Here is a 15334-nt window from a genome sequence, read left to right as displayed (position 1 = left end):
AGTGGGGTTTTAGTAACAGCTGATGTACGAAGGGCTATATAAATAAATTTGATTTGATTTGATTAGTAACGAACAATACCTGTTGGGCCAACTTTTACAGTAAAATGTATTTTATGACGCTGTGAAATCCCCTTTATCCTTTACTAATTATTATCCAGGATTGTTCAATACCCCGCCGTCTGTAGCCAACTGTGGCATAGACCCTACGATATCTCCTGTCAGATGATTTCTTGTAAATGCCTCTGCGTCGAAGAACAAGACTTCCGGATTGGGTTGTCTATAAGTATTTCCCAAACCTTATTGGATACAAATCAAACGCATCCGTCCAATCAGCTTGCAGTCAATGCTTCATTCATCTGAAAGAAGATATTAAACTGTTATGCGAGTAAAGACTTATTCTATTGACGCTGAGACATCGACTTGGTATTAAGGTTTAACAATAGTCGTCAATAAGCTATTTGAAGGATATCTCAAGGATATCTAAAATACGTATCGATACAAAAACAAAAGGTAAGATTTAGTTGTCTTTGTTTAAACTCTTCAAGCGTGTTCCCTTTGCTACCTATATAAAAACGTAGGCTATTAGAAAATGATAGTTGTTTTGAAATAATAAACCATTATTATCTTGTTTTACTTTTTGCTCTCTTTGTCTCTCTCTCCCCCCCTCCCTCTATATCTGTCTCGCTCTCTCTTGAAATAAGTTCCTAATTATCACAAACAAGCATAAAATTAAAACAAACGTTCAGCTCATACAGTGACATGTCTTATGAATGTTTATGACAGATGTCAGTAAACCCGGGCGGTCGGAGGCTGAAACAGTGGCTAGTTGAGCAGATCCACAGCGGCCAGTACCCGGGGCTGGTCTGGGAGGATGACAGCCGCACTATGTTCCGTATCCCCTGGAAACATGCTGGGAAGCAGGATTACAACCAGGAGGTCGACGCTTCTATCTTCAAGGTAGGTTCATTGACACAAATTTCAAACGAGGATTGTGTTGATAGCGGTGGATTTTTAGAGTATATTTAGATCACCGATATGTGTAGCCTTCCGCACGACTTTTGGAGAGGCACATATAACACACTTTTTTTCCGCGCCTACAAATAGAGCAGGTGTGAATTACGTTTTGTTGGTTTAACTAACACATTCTCACCACCTGTAGGCTACACATTAATTGCAGAGTATGATGACATAATTGACAATACGTTGATCTATGAGTCATGGGGCAAACATAACACAATACTAAACCTCAGTGCTGGCAGTATCTCTTGTTCTGGGGGTGTGTCAGAAATATTTGTGCTGTTTTCACAGCCAGAATTATAAGCACAATAGCTGGCAGTGGCACGAAAGGGCTGGGTTTTGATGAATAAACAAGTTGTAGGTGTGACAAGGGCTTGGCCACTCAACGCATTCCATGGCTTAATAATGCATGCATTTGTCTCAAGTTCTGTAGGTTATTGATGATCTTTGCATTGCCATCTACTCCAATTCCTGCTTGTCCATTGTGGATTGATACTACGGCTCATAAAATAGCATAGGCTAGTAATGAGTAATAGCAACAGTAAAAAAAAGAGTTAGCTCAATAGCCTATGTTTGAAATGTTGTCAGTCACCAGTGTTGTAATTGGCTTCAATGAGCCTAGCTTATAGCCTACATGTCTTTACGCCTCGCACTTCTCCTAAAATAAAAAATACTAGGTTCCCGCAAATCGCATTGTATGTGTGAGGCACGTTATCAATAAGCAAAATATAGCCTAGGCCTACCTTTGATAATGCATTATAGGACTCAATAATTTAAATACATTTGGAGGAGCATGTCTTTGGTAACCAGATGAAATGCACTCTGTGGAGATGAGGATGGATACTTGAACAAGCGAAATGAACTACGTAGGTATGTGAATTGTATGTGAATTGTGAAAAATGAAAAAGCATGAGGGCGAAAGCCTCCAAAATATTTCTACGCACTCTCAGCAGACCATTTAAAACCCCTTTATCCATAGGCTACTTGGATAATGGCCAGGATAAAAAATATGCATCTATGCAATGCTGCTAAATCAGCCTTGAATAAGGGGAGGTTAGGCTATGCTCATGAAAAAAAATATATAATTAAAGTAAATGAAACCAATCGTTTTTTTATGTTTCTAAATAAGAGATTCACTGGCATAAAAAGCACATCTCTCTTCCATGGGCACTGTGCATCATGCCTGGATAGGCTACCGCTCAAAATCCATGCCATTATCAACTGTGTTACTGTTAAAACCTGCTTTTTGTGAGTCTTAACATCCCATTTGCGCTCCATGAAATTGTCACTTTTGCGCTTGTTTTTAAGGACACACCTCAAATATTGCCACCCCTCCTACCTCAGTGCAAGTGAGCTGATTTTAGACAGGTAAATTGCTGAACCTGGCGTTATGGCTGGAAAGTGCCAGTGTACCAGTTTTTACATGATGAAATTGCAAACTAATCTGCATTTGACACTTGCGCCTCCTTGGAGCCAGCTAAAATAGAGCCCATGGTCATAATAAGACAAGCAGAGAAAAATTACATTGAAAATCTAATATCTTTGTGTAATTATATGTAATTATAACTTAACAGTTAACAAATCATTTAAATCAGAACCTATCCAGTTTCATGTCATTACAATTCAACCTTTGTTTTATGTAACCTACCTGTATTTATCATGTGATTAATTGTATTCTCGCTATCAAAGTAGTTGAGTTGTAATTACTTCTATGCATGGCTTCATCGTGGACTTTTGTAATCTCTATCATTCAGTTCCAGACCTTTTTCAATATAACAAGTTGTTGATAGCACCAGCAGGTATGTGTTATGTTTGGATGTATGTTACTATGGCTCTCGTTCTAATGCACCTGCTCCCTCCCTGCAGGCCTGGGCTGTGTTTAAGGGGAAGTTTAAGGAGGGGGAGAAGGCTGAGCCTGCTACATGGAAGACCAGGCTGCGGTGTGCCCTCAATAAGAGCCCCGACTTCGAGGAGGTGGGAGACAGGTCCCAGCTGGACATCTCTGAGCCCTACAAGGTGTACCGCATCGTCCCCGAGGAGGAGCAGAAGAGTGAGTTCATATTTCACTGTGGAGACATTAGAATAATAAACATTATAAACACCTGTATTGAATGGATGTAGAGTCAAATTGCGCCAATGCAAATGATTTATTAAAAGTCACTAATGTTTCAGCAGCAGGATGTTGCCTTGATCAGAGTTGAAAACTCAGAAATCCGGACAAAGACAACTTTCTGCTAAAACTTGATTTACATTTGACCGTCAACCTTTTCCGTAGTAAATAGAAAGAATAGCTGTGATAATAAGACTAACAACCATGCTGTCCTCTCTGCTCCAGCAGGTAAAAGTGCAGCAGCAGCTTTGACATCTAGCCCTGGTGACACTACTGACATGGACTGCAGCTCTGCAGACCTGGAGGAACTCATGAAAGAGGTAAAACAGGTATGCTTTTCTTATTTCCATCCATTTCTTCCATTCCTCTTTCTGTCTATATTTCTCACCGACTTCACACTCTGTTTTTCTGTTTTCTTGTTTTAATGTCTGTCAAGTTTTCCCTCCTTTTCTGTCTCTCTATCCTCCACTATCAACTATTACCTCTTCTGTTTCTAAAGCAACTTGTATATGTATGGTTGTTGATGTATGGTTATTAGAGACTAATTGCATGGTGTGTCATTCCATTGTCAGTCTTCCAGTGATGAGTACCTTGGCATCATCAAGAGGAGCCACTCTCCCCAGGAGGATGGCTGTAGGATGCAGCCCAGCCCAGAGTACTGGTCCCAGGGCAGCGTCAGTGGTAAGGGTCCTTCTCCACTCAGTCAACGGTTCTTCTCTTTAGCAGTGTCATCCAATCTAGTGGAGTATCGCCAACATGCAGTGGTGTCATGTCCATTTAAACACTTTCATACAGTGGCGACTGGAACATATGTCAATTATCTGATCAATTCAATTAGAGTTAGCAAATGCCTATACATCATATTGTCCTTTGTTAAAAGTATCTGTCTAGCTGTTTGCCATGAGGACATTGTGTAGAGAAACTTGCATGTTTATGTGTCCTGCATCAAAGTGGGCATTATTGTGGTATGTTCTATGAGGCTACAGCATGAGGCTACAGTTCCTCCTTTGTGACAGGTGGAGATTTATACGTTTTAAAAATAACTGCGTATCTATAGCGATGCAAAACTGCGACATTACCTTGCAGTTATGGCTTCTAACACAAGCTTGTTTACATGATTCTAGAATTCTAGAGGGGGAAGGATTTGCTCATTTCCTTTAGCACTTTGCTTACTATGGTGTTTTTGTCTTGGTCACACCGCCTGTGAGTCTGTTGTGCTTGACGGGCTGTATTTTTTGATGAAATGACAAATCATGACATGATAGAGGGGTCAGATGTTTTTCACGGTCACTCAAGGTCATTGCATCTTAACGAGCATGCTGCATATGTAAGAGGAAGGCAATGTTTGAATTTCAGAATTGAAAACATCTATACCACAAAGTCAGTTATCTTTTTCTTTTTATTACCCTGCAGTCTTCCCGGGGCATCAAGATCCCTCGCCGATGGGTTCTTTCAATGCCGGTATGTTTCCTCAGTATTTCTAAATACAGATGTATTTATTTCCATTCCTCTGCGAGACTTAATGGAAGACAATGCGGTGGCTTACTCAACACTTTCCTCCCTCTGTTTCCAGCTTTCTCCCAGATGATCATTAACTTCTTCTATGGCGGGAAGCTGATGGACAGCGTGGTGACATCTCATGCTGATGGCTGTCGTATCTCTCCGGGTCAGCCTCCCTTGGTCCAGCACAGGTCCCCCTACGGTCTCCCAGACAGCCTGCAGAACGTCTGTTTCCCTCCCGCTGAACTCATCGAGGTTGAGCGCCAACGCCATGTCACCCGCAAGCTCCTGGGCCACCTGGAGAGGGGCGTGCTGGTCCGTGCCAACCGCGAGGGCATCTTCATCAAGAGGCTGTGCCAGAGCCGTGTGTTCTGGAGCGGGCTGGGGGGATTGGGCCCCCACTACAGCCCTGGGGGGCCCTGCAAACTGGAGAGAGATGCTGTGGTCAAGATTTTTGACACAGGAAGGTTCCTCCAAGGTGAGGAGAAAGGAACTCATGTTGTTTTTGTTGTTGATTTAGGATGTTGTGCTCTGAAGAGGACAGGAATACATGTACTCTTGACTGACAGACATATACTCTTTGGAGTACATGCCTTCACTCATCAGTGTGCAGTTATGATGAAGCATTCTCTGTCTGTGTAATAAGTTCTTCTCTGTCTGCTTTGTTTGTCCCAGCTCTCCAGCTGTACCAGGAGGGCCAGCTTCCCGCCCCTGACCCCATTGTGACCCTGTGTTTTGGGGAGGAGCTTCATAACCTCAGCACAGCCAAGAGCAAACTTATCATCGTCCAGGTAACAGAGGTTATATCCCCTGGATCACTGAAACATGTGGTATCCCCCTGCACAGTCCCAGAATGGGTTTGAGTAAATAGAGGTAACTTTAGTCTTCAAGGTGATTTGGTCAAAAGGGCACCACTACACTCTTAGAAAAAAGGGTTCCAAAGGGGTTCTTCGGGCTGTCCCCAACCCTTTTTGCTTCCAGGTAGAACCCTTTTGGGATCCATGTAGAACCCTCTACAAAAAGGTTCTACATGGAACCTAAAAGGGTTCTACCTGGAACCAAAAGTGTTCTACCTGCAACTAAAAAGGGTTATTCAAAGGGTTCCCCTATGGGGACAGTCGAAGAACCCTTTAAGGTTCTAGATAACATCTTTTTTTCTAAGAGTGTACCATAAAAATACAAACTGAGCTAACAGTTACCTCTCTTCTTCTCTCCCTGTCTGGTTGTGTTCAGATCACTCCAGTCTACTGTCAGAAGCTGGCAGACTGAGCTTACAGTTCCCCCTCTCCTTCTCTCCCTCTCTCCTTCTTTCTCTGTCTGTGCTCGGCCACAGGTCACTCCAGTGAACTGCCAGCAGCTGTTGGATGCGGTGAGCATGCGTCGTTCCCAGTACAGCAGTCCAAACCTGGAGATCCAGTCAGACGAGCTGCAGGCCGGGGAGCAGATGGCCCGGATCTACCAGGACCTGTGTAGCTACACCGCCCCCCAGAGGGCAGCCTGCTACAGGGACAACATGCCCATCACCGCCTGAACAGAGCACCTTCCTTCACTCCCCCTCATTGATATAACAAGAAAGGACTGACATGACATATGGTGTCACACCTTTCAGGTGTTGCTTACACCATTCCAATGCTTTTCAATTCTTCAGAGCCAGTGAGCAAGGACATACTTTGATGAATGGAGAAAGAGATGGGATAGAGGCTCAGAACAAAGCCAACACTTGCAAGGTGTGAACTGATAGGACCCAAAGCTATGCAGCTTGGGTGTTACAGAGGCACTGCGTTTCAAGAAAGGGAAGTACTATACAACTGTATTACAAATGGTGCTGTAAAGGTATTAAAGGGTTTACTCATCAAATGTACCACCCCAGTAAGTACACCACATGTTTCCCCCAATCCAGAAAAAAACTGTTAAAATGTAATACAATTCAGAATAAATAGTGATTTGAACTATTCTGTCTTGTAAACCTACTATCATCAAGGTCATCACTATTAATATTTAAACAACATGTGGTTAATTTACTACAGCAGTAAAGTTGATTGAATAAACCCTGAAGTGTTGAGTGTTATATTAGAATTTGTGTGTCTATCGATTGACTAGCTTTTGTGTGATTTGTTTGTCAGATTTCTCACTTGCTTTTAATGTATTTTTTATCATGGAAATTTTGATTGATATTCAATCCAATACGCCATACTAGTCATCATAGCACAGTGTATATACATTTAAACATGGACAATCAAGGGCCAGCATAACTAAAAGTACACCAGATTACCTATTTTCTTTATATGTAGAATGTCCTTCACTTTTACATTTGTTCTATTTGTACTGTAGAAACATATTTTTCTTATACTGTATGAGAGAGTTTAACAGCAACATGATTGCTTGGATTGTATTTGATATAGATAGGTTTTACTATCGTATTCTGCTCACTGTTTTACTCTGAATTCATTTTTCAAACTTTGAAATAAATATCAAACTTTTCAGTGAATCTCTTCATTTGGCTCGCTTTTTATTTATGAGCTGTTATACAGCAATATTAATGAAGATGTCACTTACTGAAAGTATCATTGATTGAGACTTTGATGATGGCTTGAAAACCACAGCTAAAACTATTCCGCACACCATAGGCCAGAATAAATGGTAAAATTACATATTATTTCTGTGTGTGTGTATTTGATTGAATACTTTCAAAGCTACAGCCTAAAAAAGCATCTTCCAGAGAAGTGTACCCATACTAGCCACCACCGACTGTTCCATGGCAGTAGCACTCTTTGTCACAATACTCCTTCACATGCATCCCACAAGTGAACTTACATCCCACAAGTGAAATCACGGGTGTCTGAGTGAGTGAATGAGTATATTAGTGATGGAACAACAGCCAACATTTTCTATAGAGGAAGGAAACTAGTGCCTAGGACATCCCCAGTGAGTAAGACATGGCTGATGGAGAAACGAGGATGAGAGCAGAAGAAGAGAGACAAAGGTCATTGTGATCTCCCCATTCTTTCTGTGGGGGATTCATTATTTGTTCTTCTTATTGCTGGCAACTTCTAGAGAATGGCCTATTCTCCCATCTCTATTCATCAGAAACCACTCAAGTACAAAAGAACAACCTACACAAAACGCAAACATGCGCACCCCCCCACACCACACTCTCAGTTCCACTTCACACCCACACAGATATTATAGTTCTCAGATCATTCAGCACTTATTTATTTGGAAATCAGCAACAAAACATTGCTAACATGCCACACATACTCGCACACTCTCATCACAAACAGTCTAGGTAATCTATTTCACTTGACTTGTGCCTGATTCACACTACCGTACTGGCTCGGATACATTTGTGTGTGTGTGTGTGCGTGTGCATGTGTGGTCCACAGACAGGTCTAGAGGTGTTACACGTCTGTCAGAACCCCTCCACAGGGTTTCAACGAGCAGGAACTGACTGCAAGCCATCAGAAACTGTCAAAGGAAACCAAGTCTACCCCCCAAATAAGACCTGTCTGAGACTAGGCTAATTTAACCCTGTGTCTCTAATATTCAGAAGAATAGAATGGGCCTATTGACTCTACTTATGTGATCTGGCCAGGTCAATAATAACTAGAGCTCAGACTTCCTGGTCAGATCAAGCGGTCAGGAAAAACTGCTGTCCCTAGTTATAATGAGAAAAGTTAGTTATGGGGGGATAGAGTGCGGTTATGCACGAAGCACGAGCCTATGTTTTCTGTCTACAGTTGCAGTATCTGCAGTGTGATGTCTCCTGTGTTGCAACACTGCCTTGTGGCGTCTGAGGCTTCCCACAATAAATGATCATAAAAAAGCAAGACTTCGATTTAACATCAGCAGCTGTGGTGGTAGCATACAGACACTACAGTAGTAATGGAATGTAATGGTCTCTACACATGTAAACAAAAAAAGAAACGTCCTCTTACTGTCAACTGCGTTTATTTTCAGAAAACTTAACATGTGTAAATATTTGTATGAACATAACAAGATTCAACAACTGAGACATAAACTGAACAAGTTCCACAGACATGTGACTAACAGAAATTGAATAATGTGTCCCTGAACAAAGGGGGGGGTCAAAATCAAAAGTAACAGTCAGTATCTGGTGTGGGCACCAGCTGCATTAAGTACTGCAGTGCATCTCCTCCTCATGGACTGCGCCAGATATGCCAGTTCTTGCTGTGAGATGTTACCCCACTCTTCCACCAATGTACCTGCAAGTTCCCGGACATTTCTGGGGGAATGGCACTAGCCCTCACCCTCCGATCCAACAGGTTTGAGATCCGGGCTCTTCGCTGGCCATGGCAGAACACTGACATTCCTGTCTTGCAGGAAATCACGCACAGAACGAGCAGTATGGCTGGTGGCATTGTCATGCTGGAGGGTCATGTCAGGATGAGCCTGCAGGAAGTGTACCACATGAGGGAGGAGGATGCCTTCCCTGTAACGCACAGCTTTGAGATTGCCTGCAACTTGCCTTACAACAGGCCTACAAGCCCTCAGTCCAGCCTCTCCCAGCCTATTGCGGACAGTCTGAGCACTGATGGAGGGATTGTGCGTTCCTGGTGTAACTCGAGCAGTTGTTGTTGCCATCCTGTACCTGTCCCGCAGGTGTGATGTTCGGATGTATCGATCCTGTGCAGGTGTTGTTACACGTGGTCTGCCACTGCGAGGACGATCAGCTGTCCGTCCTGTCTCCCTGTAGCGCTGTCTTTGGTGTCTCACAGCACGGACATTGCAATTTATTGCCCTGGCCACATCTGCAGTCCTCATGCCTCCTTGCAGCATGCCTAAAGCACGTTCACGTAGCTGAGCAGGGACCCTGGGCATCTTTCTTTTGGTGTTTTTCAGAGTCAGTAGAAAGGCCTCTTTAGTGTCCTAAGTTTTCATAATTTTGACCTTAATTTCCTACCATCTGTAAGCTGTTAGTGTCATACCGACCGTTCCACAGGTGCATGTTCATTAATTGTTTATACTTAATTGAACAAGCATGGGCAACAGTGTTTAAACCCTTTACAATGAAGATCTGTAAAGTTATTGGATTTTTAAGAATTTTCTTTGGAAAACAGGTTCCTGAAAAAGGGACGTTTCTTTTATTGCTGAGTTTATTATGCCAGATCTAGAGACACTGACATACATTTCAGCCTTTCACGAACTAACTAGAATCATCAAAGAAATTAAAGATTAAATAAAGAGGAATTACTATTCTCCAAAGTATTTCCTTGAAAATCTGCTTTTTCTCTTTTTGGTTTTGTGGCCAGATTTGTTGCTTACTTCTCTGAAAATGTCAAGATGTCTCTGAGATGGACTGTAGAGTCAGCAATGACCCCCCCCCCCACCCCCACCCCCCGCCCTTCCCTCACACACCACCACCACCCTCTTCCCTCACAATGTTTTGGTCTGTGAATCCCCTCATCCTGTTTCATCATATTCACCATTGACACACAAACACACAGGAAACAAAAATATGTCATTTTCCCTATGTGAGCCCAGTCGTATTTAAAAGCAGAACATAAAGTAGCATTTACTGTACTGCTGTTTTCCATTTATTTAATTTTGATGTGAAACAAGAATTGCGTTCATTCAGTTAACGTAACATTTAGGCTACATATGAGAGCGTTTTTCCTTTTTTTTAAGAAAGACAACATTTACAAGAAACAATGCATGGTAAAGCTGTGGGTAGAGTCATATCTAGTGGCAAACACTTTGTTTTCTTCTCTTACTTGTGTTCAATATTATACATGTTTGTATAATCATACTATCTTCTGTATATGTATTTCACTTTCTTAACTGTATTGAGATGAATTTTGAATACTGTATTGTGACTACTGTTATTAAGTTACTGTATCATGCTGATGATTGGATGATACTGTATCATATGAATCCTGGTCTCACTAACCGCAGGGACAAGGTGGAGTAGCAGGTAACAGAAACCCAGGACAGAAGAATGTGGAGAAAGACTGTGTGAACTTCCATGAATATGGGACATACAGTAAATGCATACCAGATTAAAGATTGACAGTTGTTGTTGATGATGCTTTAGCTGCCCCACCCAAATAGATGATGACTTAAAGTTCAAAGGCCTTGGAGAGATCTACAGGTGCATTCCCACATAACCATTTTGCTAAATGGTATTTCCTACTGCTTGTTTCAATTATATCATTGTTTTATTCATTTGTTAAGTGATTTTTTTGTTTATAAAGCACTGTTTTTGTTTATAAAGCCCTCCTTTATAAACTTCCTCTGTACCTTACTTCATTTTTAACTTACAGACAGACGTACAAGATACCAGACCCGGTCTCAGGGAAGGCTAAATCTGGAGATCTATTCCATCTCCACTGATTTAGGTATATCTGCTTTTAGTTTTTTTGCACATTACTTGTGGAATGATCTCCAAGGCTCTCTAAAGGTGGATGAATTGGTGCCTCTAGGGCATTTCAAAAGGATGATTGTGGACCTTTTTACAGAAGAATGATTCTATGATTGTGTTTTGCTTTTGCTTTTTTAAAATTTATTTAACCTTTATTTAACTAGGCAAGTCAGTTAAGAACAAATTCTTATTTACAATGACGGCCTACCCTGGCAAAACCCTAACGACGCTGGGCCAATTGTGCACCACCCTATGGAACTCCGAATCACGGCCGGTTGTGATACAGCCTGGAATCAAACCAAGGTCTGTAGTGACGGCTCTAGCACTGAGATGCAGTGCCTTTGACCGCTGCGCCACTCGGGAGTATAGTGATGTGTATTGATTTGTATACAAGGGTCATCTGTGAAAGAGAGATTGGTCTCATCATCACTTCCTGTTACAATAAAGGTTAAAAAAAACATTTAACAAAGTAAATACCAAGTGAGAAGCAGAAGCATAACCAAGACATACACAAAACAACAGAATTCAATATTATGCTAGAACCTGTGATTTCCTGAGAAAAGGATCTTTGTTATGCAATCAGAGTGAGTTGGGAGTTTGACTTGTGTCTCTGGGGAGGAGTGGGTTAGAGACAAGCATGTGTGACACGAGAATAGTCATCAAGAGAGGAACTGGGAGAGCAGCGAGAACACTGAGGTGTGGAGAGACAGGTGGAAAGGGAACCCACATCCTGGAACCTGGAGGATAGACACAAACACACACACACACCCACATGCATGCACACAAACCACAAACACACACACACACATTGGCCAGCAGTCCAGGGTTGTTTCCTCTAATCAGTATCAGTTCACTTATGTCCCTCTGACCCCAAACCCACCACCAAGCTCCTTTGGGAGGGGTCCCTGCAAGGTGGGGGCCTTTTATCTCACACCTATCTCTACATTTTATGATTTTTTTTAAGTAACACTCCTTTTTCATGTCCACTTGTAGCAAGCAATCTACATGGACTAGATGGTGAGACAGACAGGCAATATAGTTGTCATGCATCTACACTGGACAAAAATATAAATGCAACATGCAACAATGAAAAATATTGACAGTTCATATTAAGGAAATCAGTCAATTGAAAAAAAATCATTAGGTCCTAATCCATGGATTTCAAATTACTGGGAATAAAGATATGCATCTGTTGGTCACAGATACCTTTAAAAAAAAAGGTAGGGGCGTGGATCAGAAAACCTGTCAGTATCTGGTGTGACCACCATTTGACTCATGCAGCGTGACACATCTCCTTCACATAGAGTTGATCAGGCTGTTGATTGTGGCCTGTGGAATGTTGTCCCACTTCTCTTCAATGGCTGTGCAAAGTTGCTGGATATTGGCAGAAACTGGAACATTTTCAATACCTGTCAAAGGTTTGGACACACCTACTCTTTCAAGGGTTTATCTTTATTTTTGCTATTTTCTACATTGTAGAGTAATAGTGAAGACATCAAAACTATGAAATAACACATGGAATCATGTAGTAACCAAAAAAGTGTTAAACAAATCCAAATATATTTTAGATTTTAGATTCTTCAAAATAGCCACCCTTTGCCTTGATGACAGCATTACACACTCTTGGCATTCTCTCAACCAGCTTCACCTGGAATGCTTTTCCAACGGTCTTGAAGTAGTTCCCACATATGCTGAGCACTTGCTTGCTGCTTTTCCTTCACTCTGCTGTCCAATTCATCCCAAACCATCTCAATTGGGTTGAGGTCAGGTGATTGTGGAGGCCAAGTCATCTGATGCAGCACTCCATTACTCTCTTTCTTGGTCAAATAGCCCGTACACAGCCTGGAGGTGTGTTGGGTCATTGTCCTGTTTTCAAAAACAAATGATAGTCCCACTAAGCGCAAACCAGATGCAATGGCATACCGCTGCAGAATTCTGTGGTAGCCATGCTGGTTAAGTGTGCCTTGAATTCAAAATAAATCACAGACAGTGTCAACATCAAAGCACCCCCATACCATCACACCTCCTCCTCCATGCTTCATGAAGAACCACACATGTGGAGATCATCTGATCACCTACTCTGCATCTCACAAAGACATGGCAGTTGGAACCAAATATCTCAAATTTGGACTCATCAGACCAAAGGACAGATTTCCACCGGTCTAATGTCCATTGCTCAAATGTAAAATATATTTTGATTCCATATGTATTATTTTACAGTTTTAATGTCTTCACAATTATTCTACAATTTAGAAAACAGTAAAAATAAAGAAAAACCCTTGAATGAGTAGGTGTGTCCAAACTTTTGACTGGTACTGTACGTCAATCCAGATCCTCCCAAACGTGCTCAATGTTTGGGAGGTATGCATGGAAGAACTGGGACAGGAAGAACTGGGACAGATGAGCTTCCCTGAGATGGTTTCTGAGAGTTTGTGCAGAAATTCTTCAGTGGTGTAAACCCATAGTTTCATCAGCTGTCCGGGTGACTGGTGTCAGACGATCCTGCAGGTGAAGAAGCCGGATGTGGAGGTCCTGGGTTGGCGTGGTTACACGTGGACTTCCATTCAGCCACAAAAGCATTTGCGAGGTCGGGCACTGATGTTGGGCGATTAGGCCTACCTCGCAGTTGGCATTCCAATTCATCCCAAAAGTATTCGATAGGGTTGAGGTCAGGACTCTGTGCAGGCCAGTTAAGTTCTTTCACACCGATCTCGACAAAGCATTTCTGTATGGACCTCCCTTTGTGCACAGGGGCATTGCCATGCTGAAACAGGAACGGGCCTTCCCCAAACTGTTTCCACAAAGTTGGAAGAACAGAATTGTTTAGAATTTCATTGTATGCTGTAGTGTTAAGATTTCCCTTCACTGGAACTAAGGCCTAGGCCGAACCATGAAAAACAGCCCCAGACCATTATTCCTCCTCCACCAAACTGTATAGTTGGCACTATGCATTGGGGCAAGTAGTGTTCTTCTGGCATCCGCCAAACCCAGAATTGTCCGTCGGACTGCCAGATGGTGAAGTGTGATTCATCACTCCAGATAACGTGTTTCCACTGCTCCAGAATCCAATGGCGGTGAGTTTACACCACTCCAGCCAACCACTTGGCATTGCACATGGTGATCTGCTATAAGCCAGTGGGTCTGGGCCCGTGAGTAACCAGCCTCTATAGGGGGCTGTACTCATAGGAAGCTTATTAGCAAGCTTTTGTGTCAGAAATAATGAGTTAGATAAGACCAGCTGAAGACACATACTGTACATGTGTTGAACATCCTTCAATATGAGTGAGAAATGCATACAGTAGGCTGTCTAAAGGTGTGAATGTTTAAATATTTTATTTAACCTTTTTTTAACTGAAGAGCCCTAAATGTATACAGTACATATAACACACTGTATCCATCTCCTACTAGCTAAAGTGCACGTACAGATCCCGGTTTAAAGTCCATAGAACATAAAATACATACAGTAGAGCTCTCACTGTGTAAAGCCATCTGGTGTTCCTGTCCGGAGGAGTGATCTGTGACCTCCTCATCTGGCCCTGGCCTGGACAGGAAGAGCATGTGGACCGGAGAGGATCCAACTGAGCAGCATGCAACTTCCCTATAGAAAAGAGGAAGAAAACACAGAGCATTGGAGCCAGAGACAGACAGTGGTCAGGGAGTCAAAGACCCTGGCTGGAGCACATAGATTATACTCATAAGGAAAATACTACATATAGAAGTGAAAGGGGAAATTGTGTGTAGGGGAGGTGTCTGTACACATCAAGAGGACATTGCTGAACAGGAATTGTTCGCCATTGAATTATAGACAACTTTTAAATAGTATTTTTTTTTACTTGGTGAGTCCTTGGTTGACCCTTTGCTCTTCTGTTTTGTATTCGGGTGAAACAAAACTTACAGTGTCAGCAGGGTAAGAGGGGGTGGGTGGTGGTTGTGTAGAGTGGGGTGTCAGTCCCAAGGGAGCGTATGGGGGCTGCCACAGTGATCTCAGGGTCACAGTACAGGGGATTTCTGCTCCAACCTGCAGCTCTGACCCAGGCCATATCAAACGGCTCAGTGCTCACTGGATTGTGTGTTTGTGTGTCAGGGGACAGGATGTGGTTGGCCAGCTCAAAGACAGGTGACAGTCATAGGGTTCCGATAGGTGAGAGACACAGAAAAGCACTTGAGATGAGAATAGCTGTGTACAGTACCAGTCAAAAGTTTGGGCACACCCACTCATTCAAGGGTTTTTCTTTATTTTTACTATTTTTTACATTGCAGAATAATAGTGAAGACATAAAAACTATGAAATAACATATTTGGAATTATGTAATAACCAAAATGGTGTT

At 42.3% G+C, this 15334-nt stretch overlaps 1 protein-coding gene across 4 annotated transcripts; it reads left to right on the top strand.

Moving 5' to 3' along the window:
* Positions 1 to 287: 287 nt before the first annotated feature.
* On the top strand, positions 288 to 7115 carry LOC106562284 (interferon regulatory factor 8). Of its 4 annotated transcripts, none has more exons than XM_014127061.2 (9): positions 288 to 510; positions 784 to 957; positions 2884 to 3067; positions 3356 to 3447; positions 3700 to 3808; positions 4541 to 4588; positions 4701 to 5105; positions 5303 to 5418; positions 5961 to 7115. In XM_014127061.2, the coding sequence occupies exons 2-9, from the start codon at positions 784 to 786 to the stop codon at positions 6156 to 6158; spliced, it is 1326 nt and encodes a 441-aa protein (XP_013982536.1). In that variant the 5' UTR covers positions 288 to 510; the 3' UTR covers positions 6159 to 7115. The 4 variants fall into 4 exon arrangements, with proteins under 4 accessions (XP_013982536.1, XP_013982534.1, XP_013982535.1 ...); XM_014127059.2 differs by having other exon boundaries at positions 3356 to 3456; XM_014127060.2 differs by having other exon boundaries at positions 3353 to 3447.
* The last annotated feature ends 8219 nt before the right edge of the window (positions 7116 to 15334 follow it).

This window comes from Salmo salar, chromosome ssa11 (genome assembly GCF_905237065.1).
Source record: "Salmo salar chromosome ssa11, Ssal_v3.1, whole genome shotgun sequence".
In the NCBI taxonomy this organism is placed as follows: domain Eukaryota; kingdom Metazoa; phylum Chordata; class Actinopteri; order Salmoniformes; family Salmonidae; genus Salmo; species Salmo salar.
The sequence above is the reverse complement of the archived record's forward strand: the minus strand, read 5'-3'. Positions and strand labels throughout refer to the sequence as shown.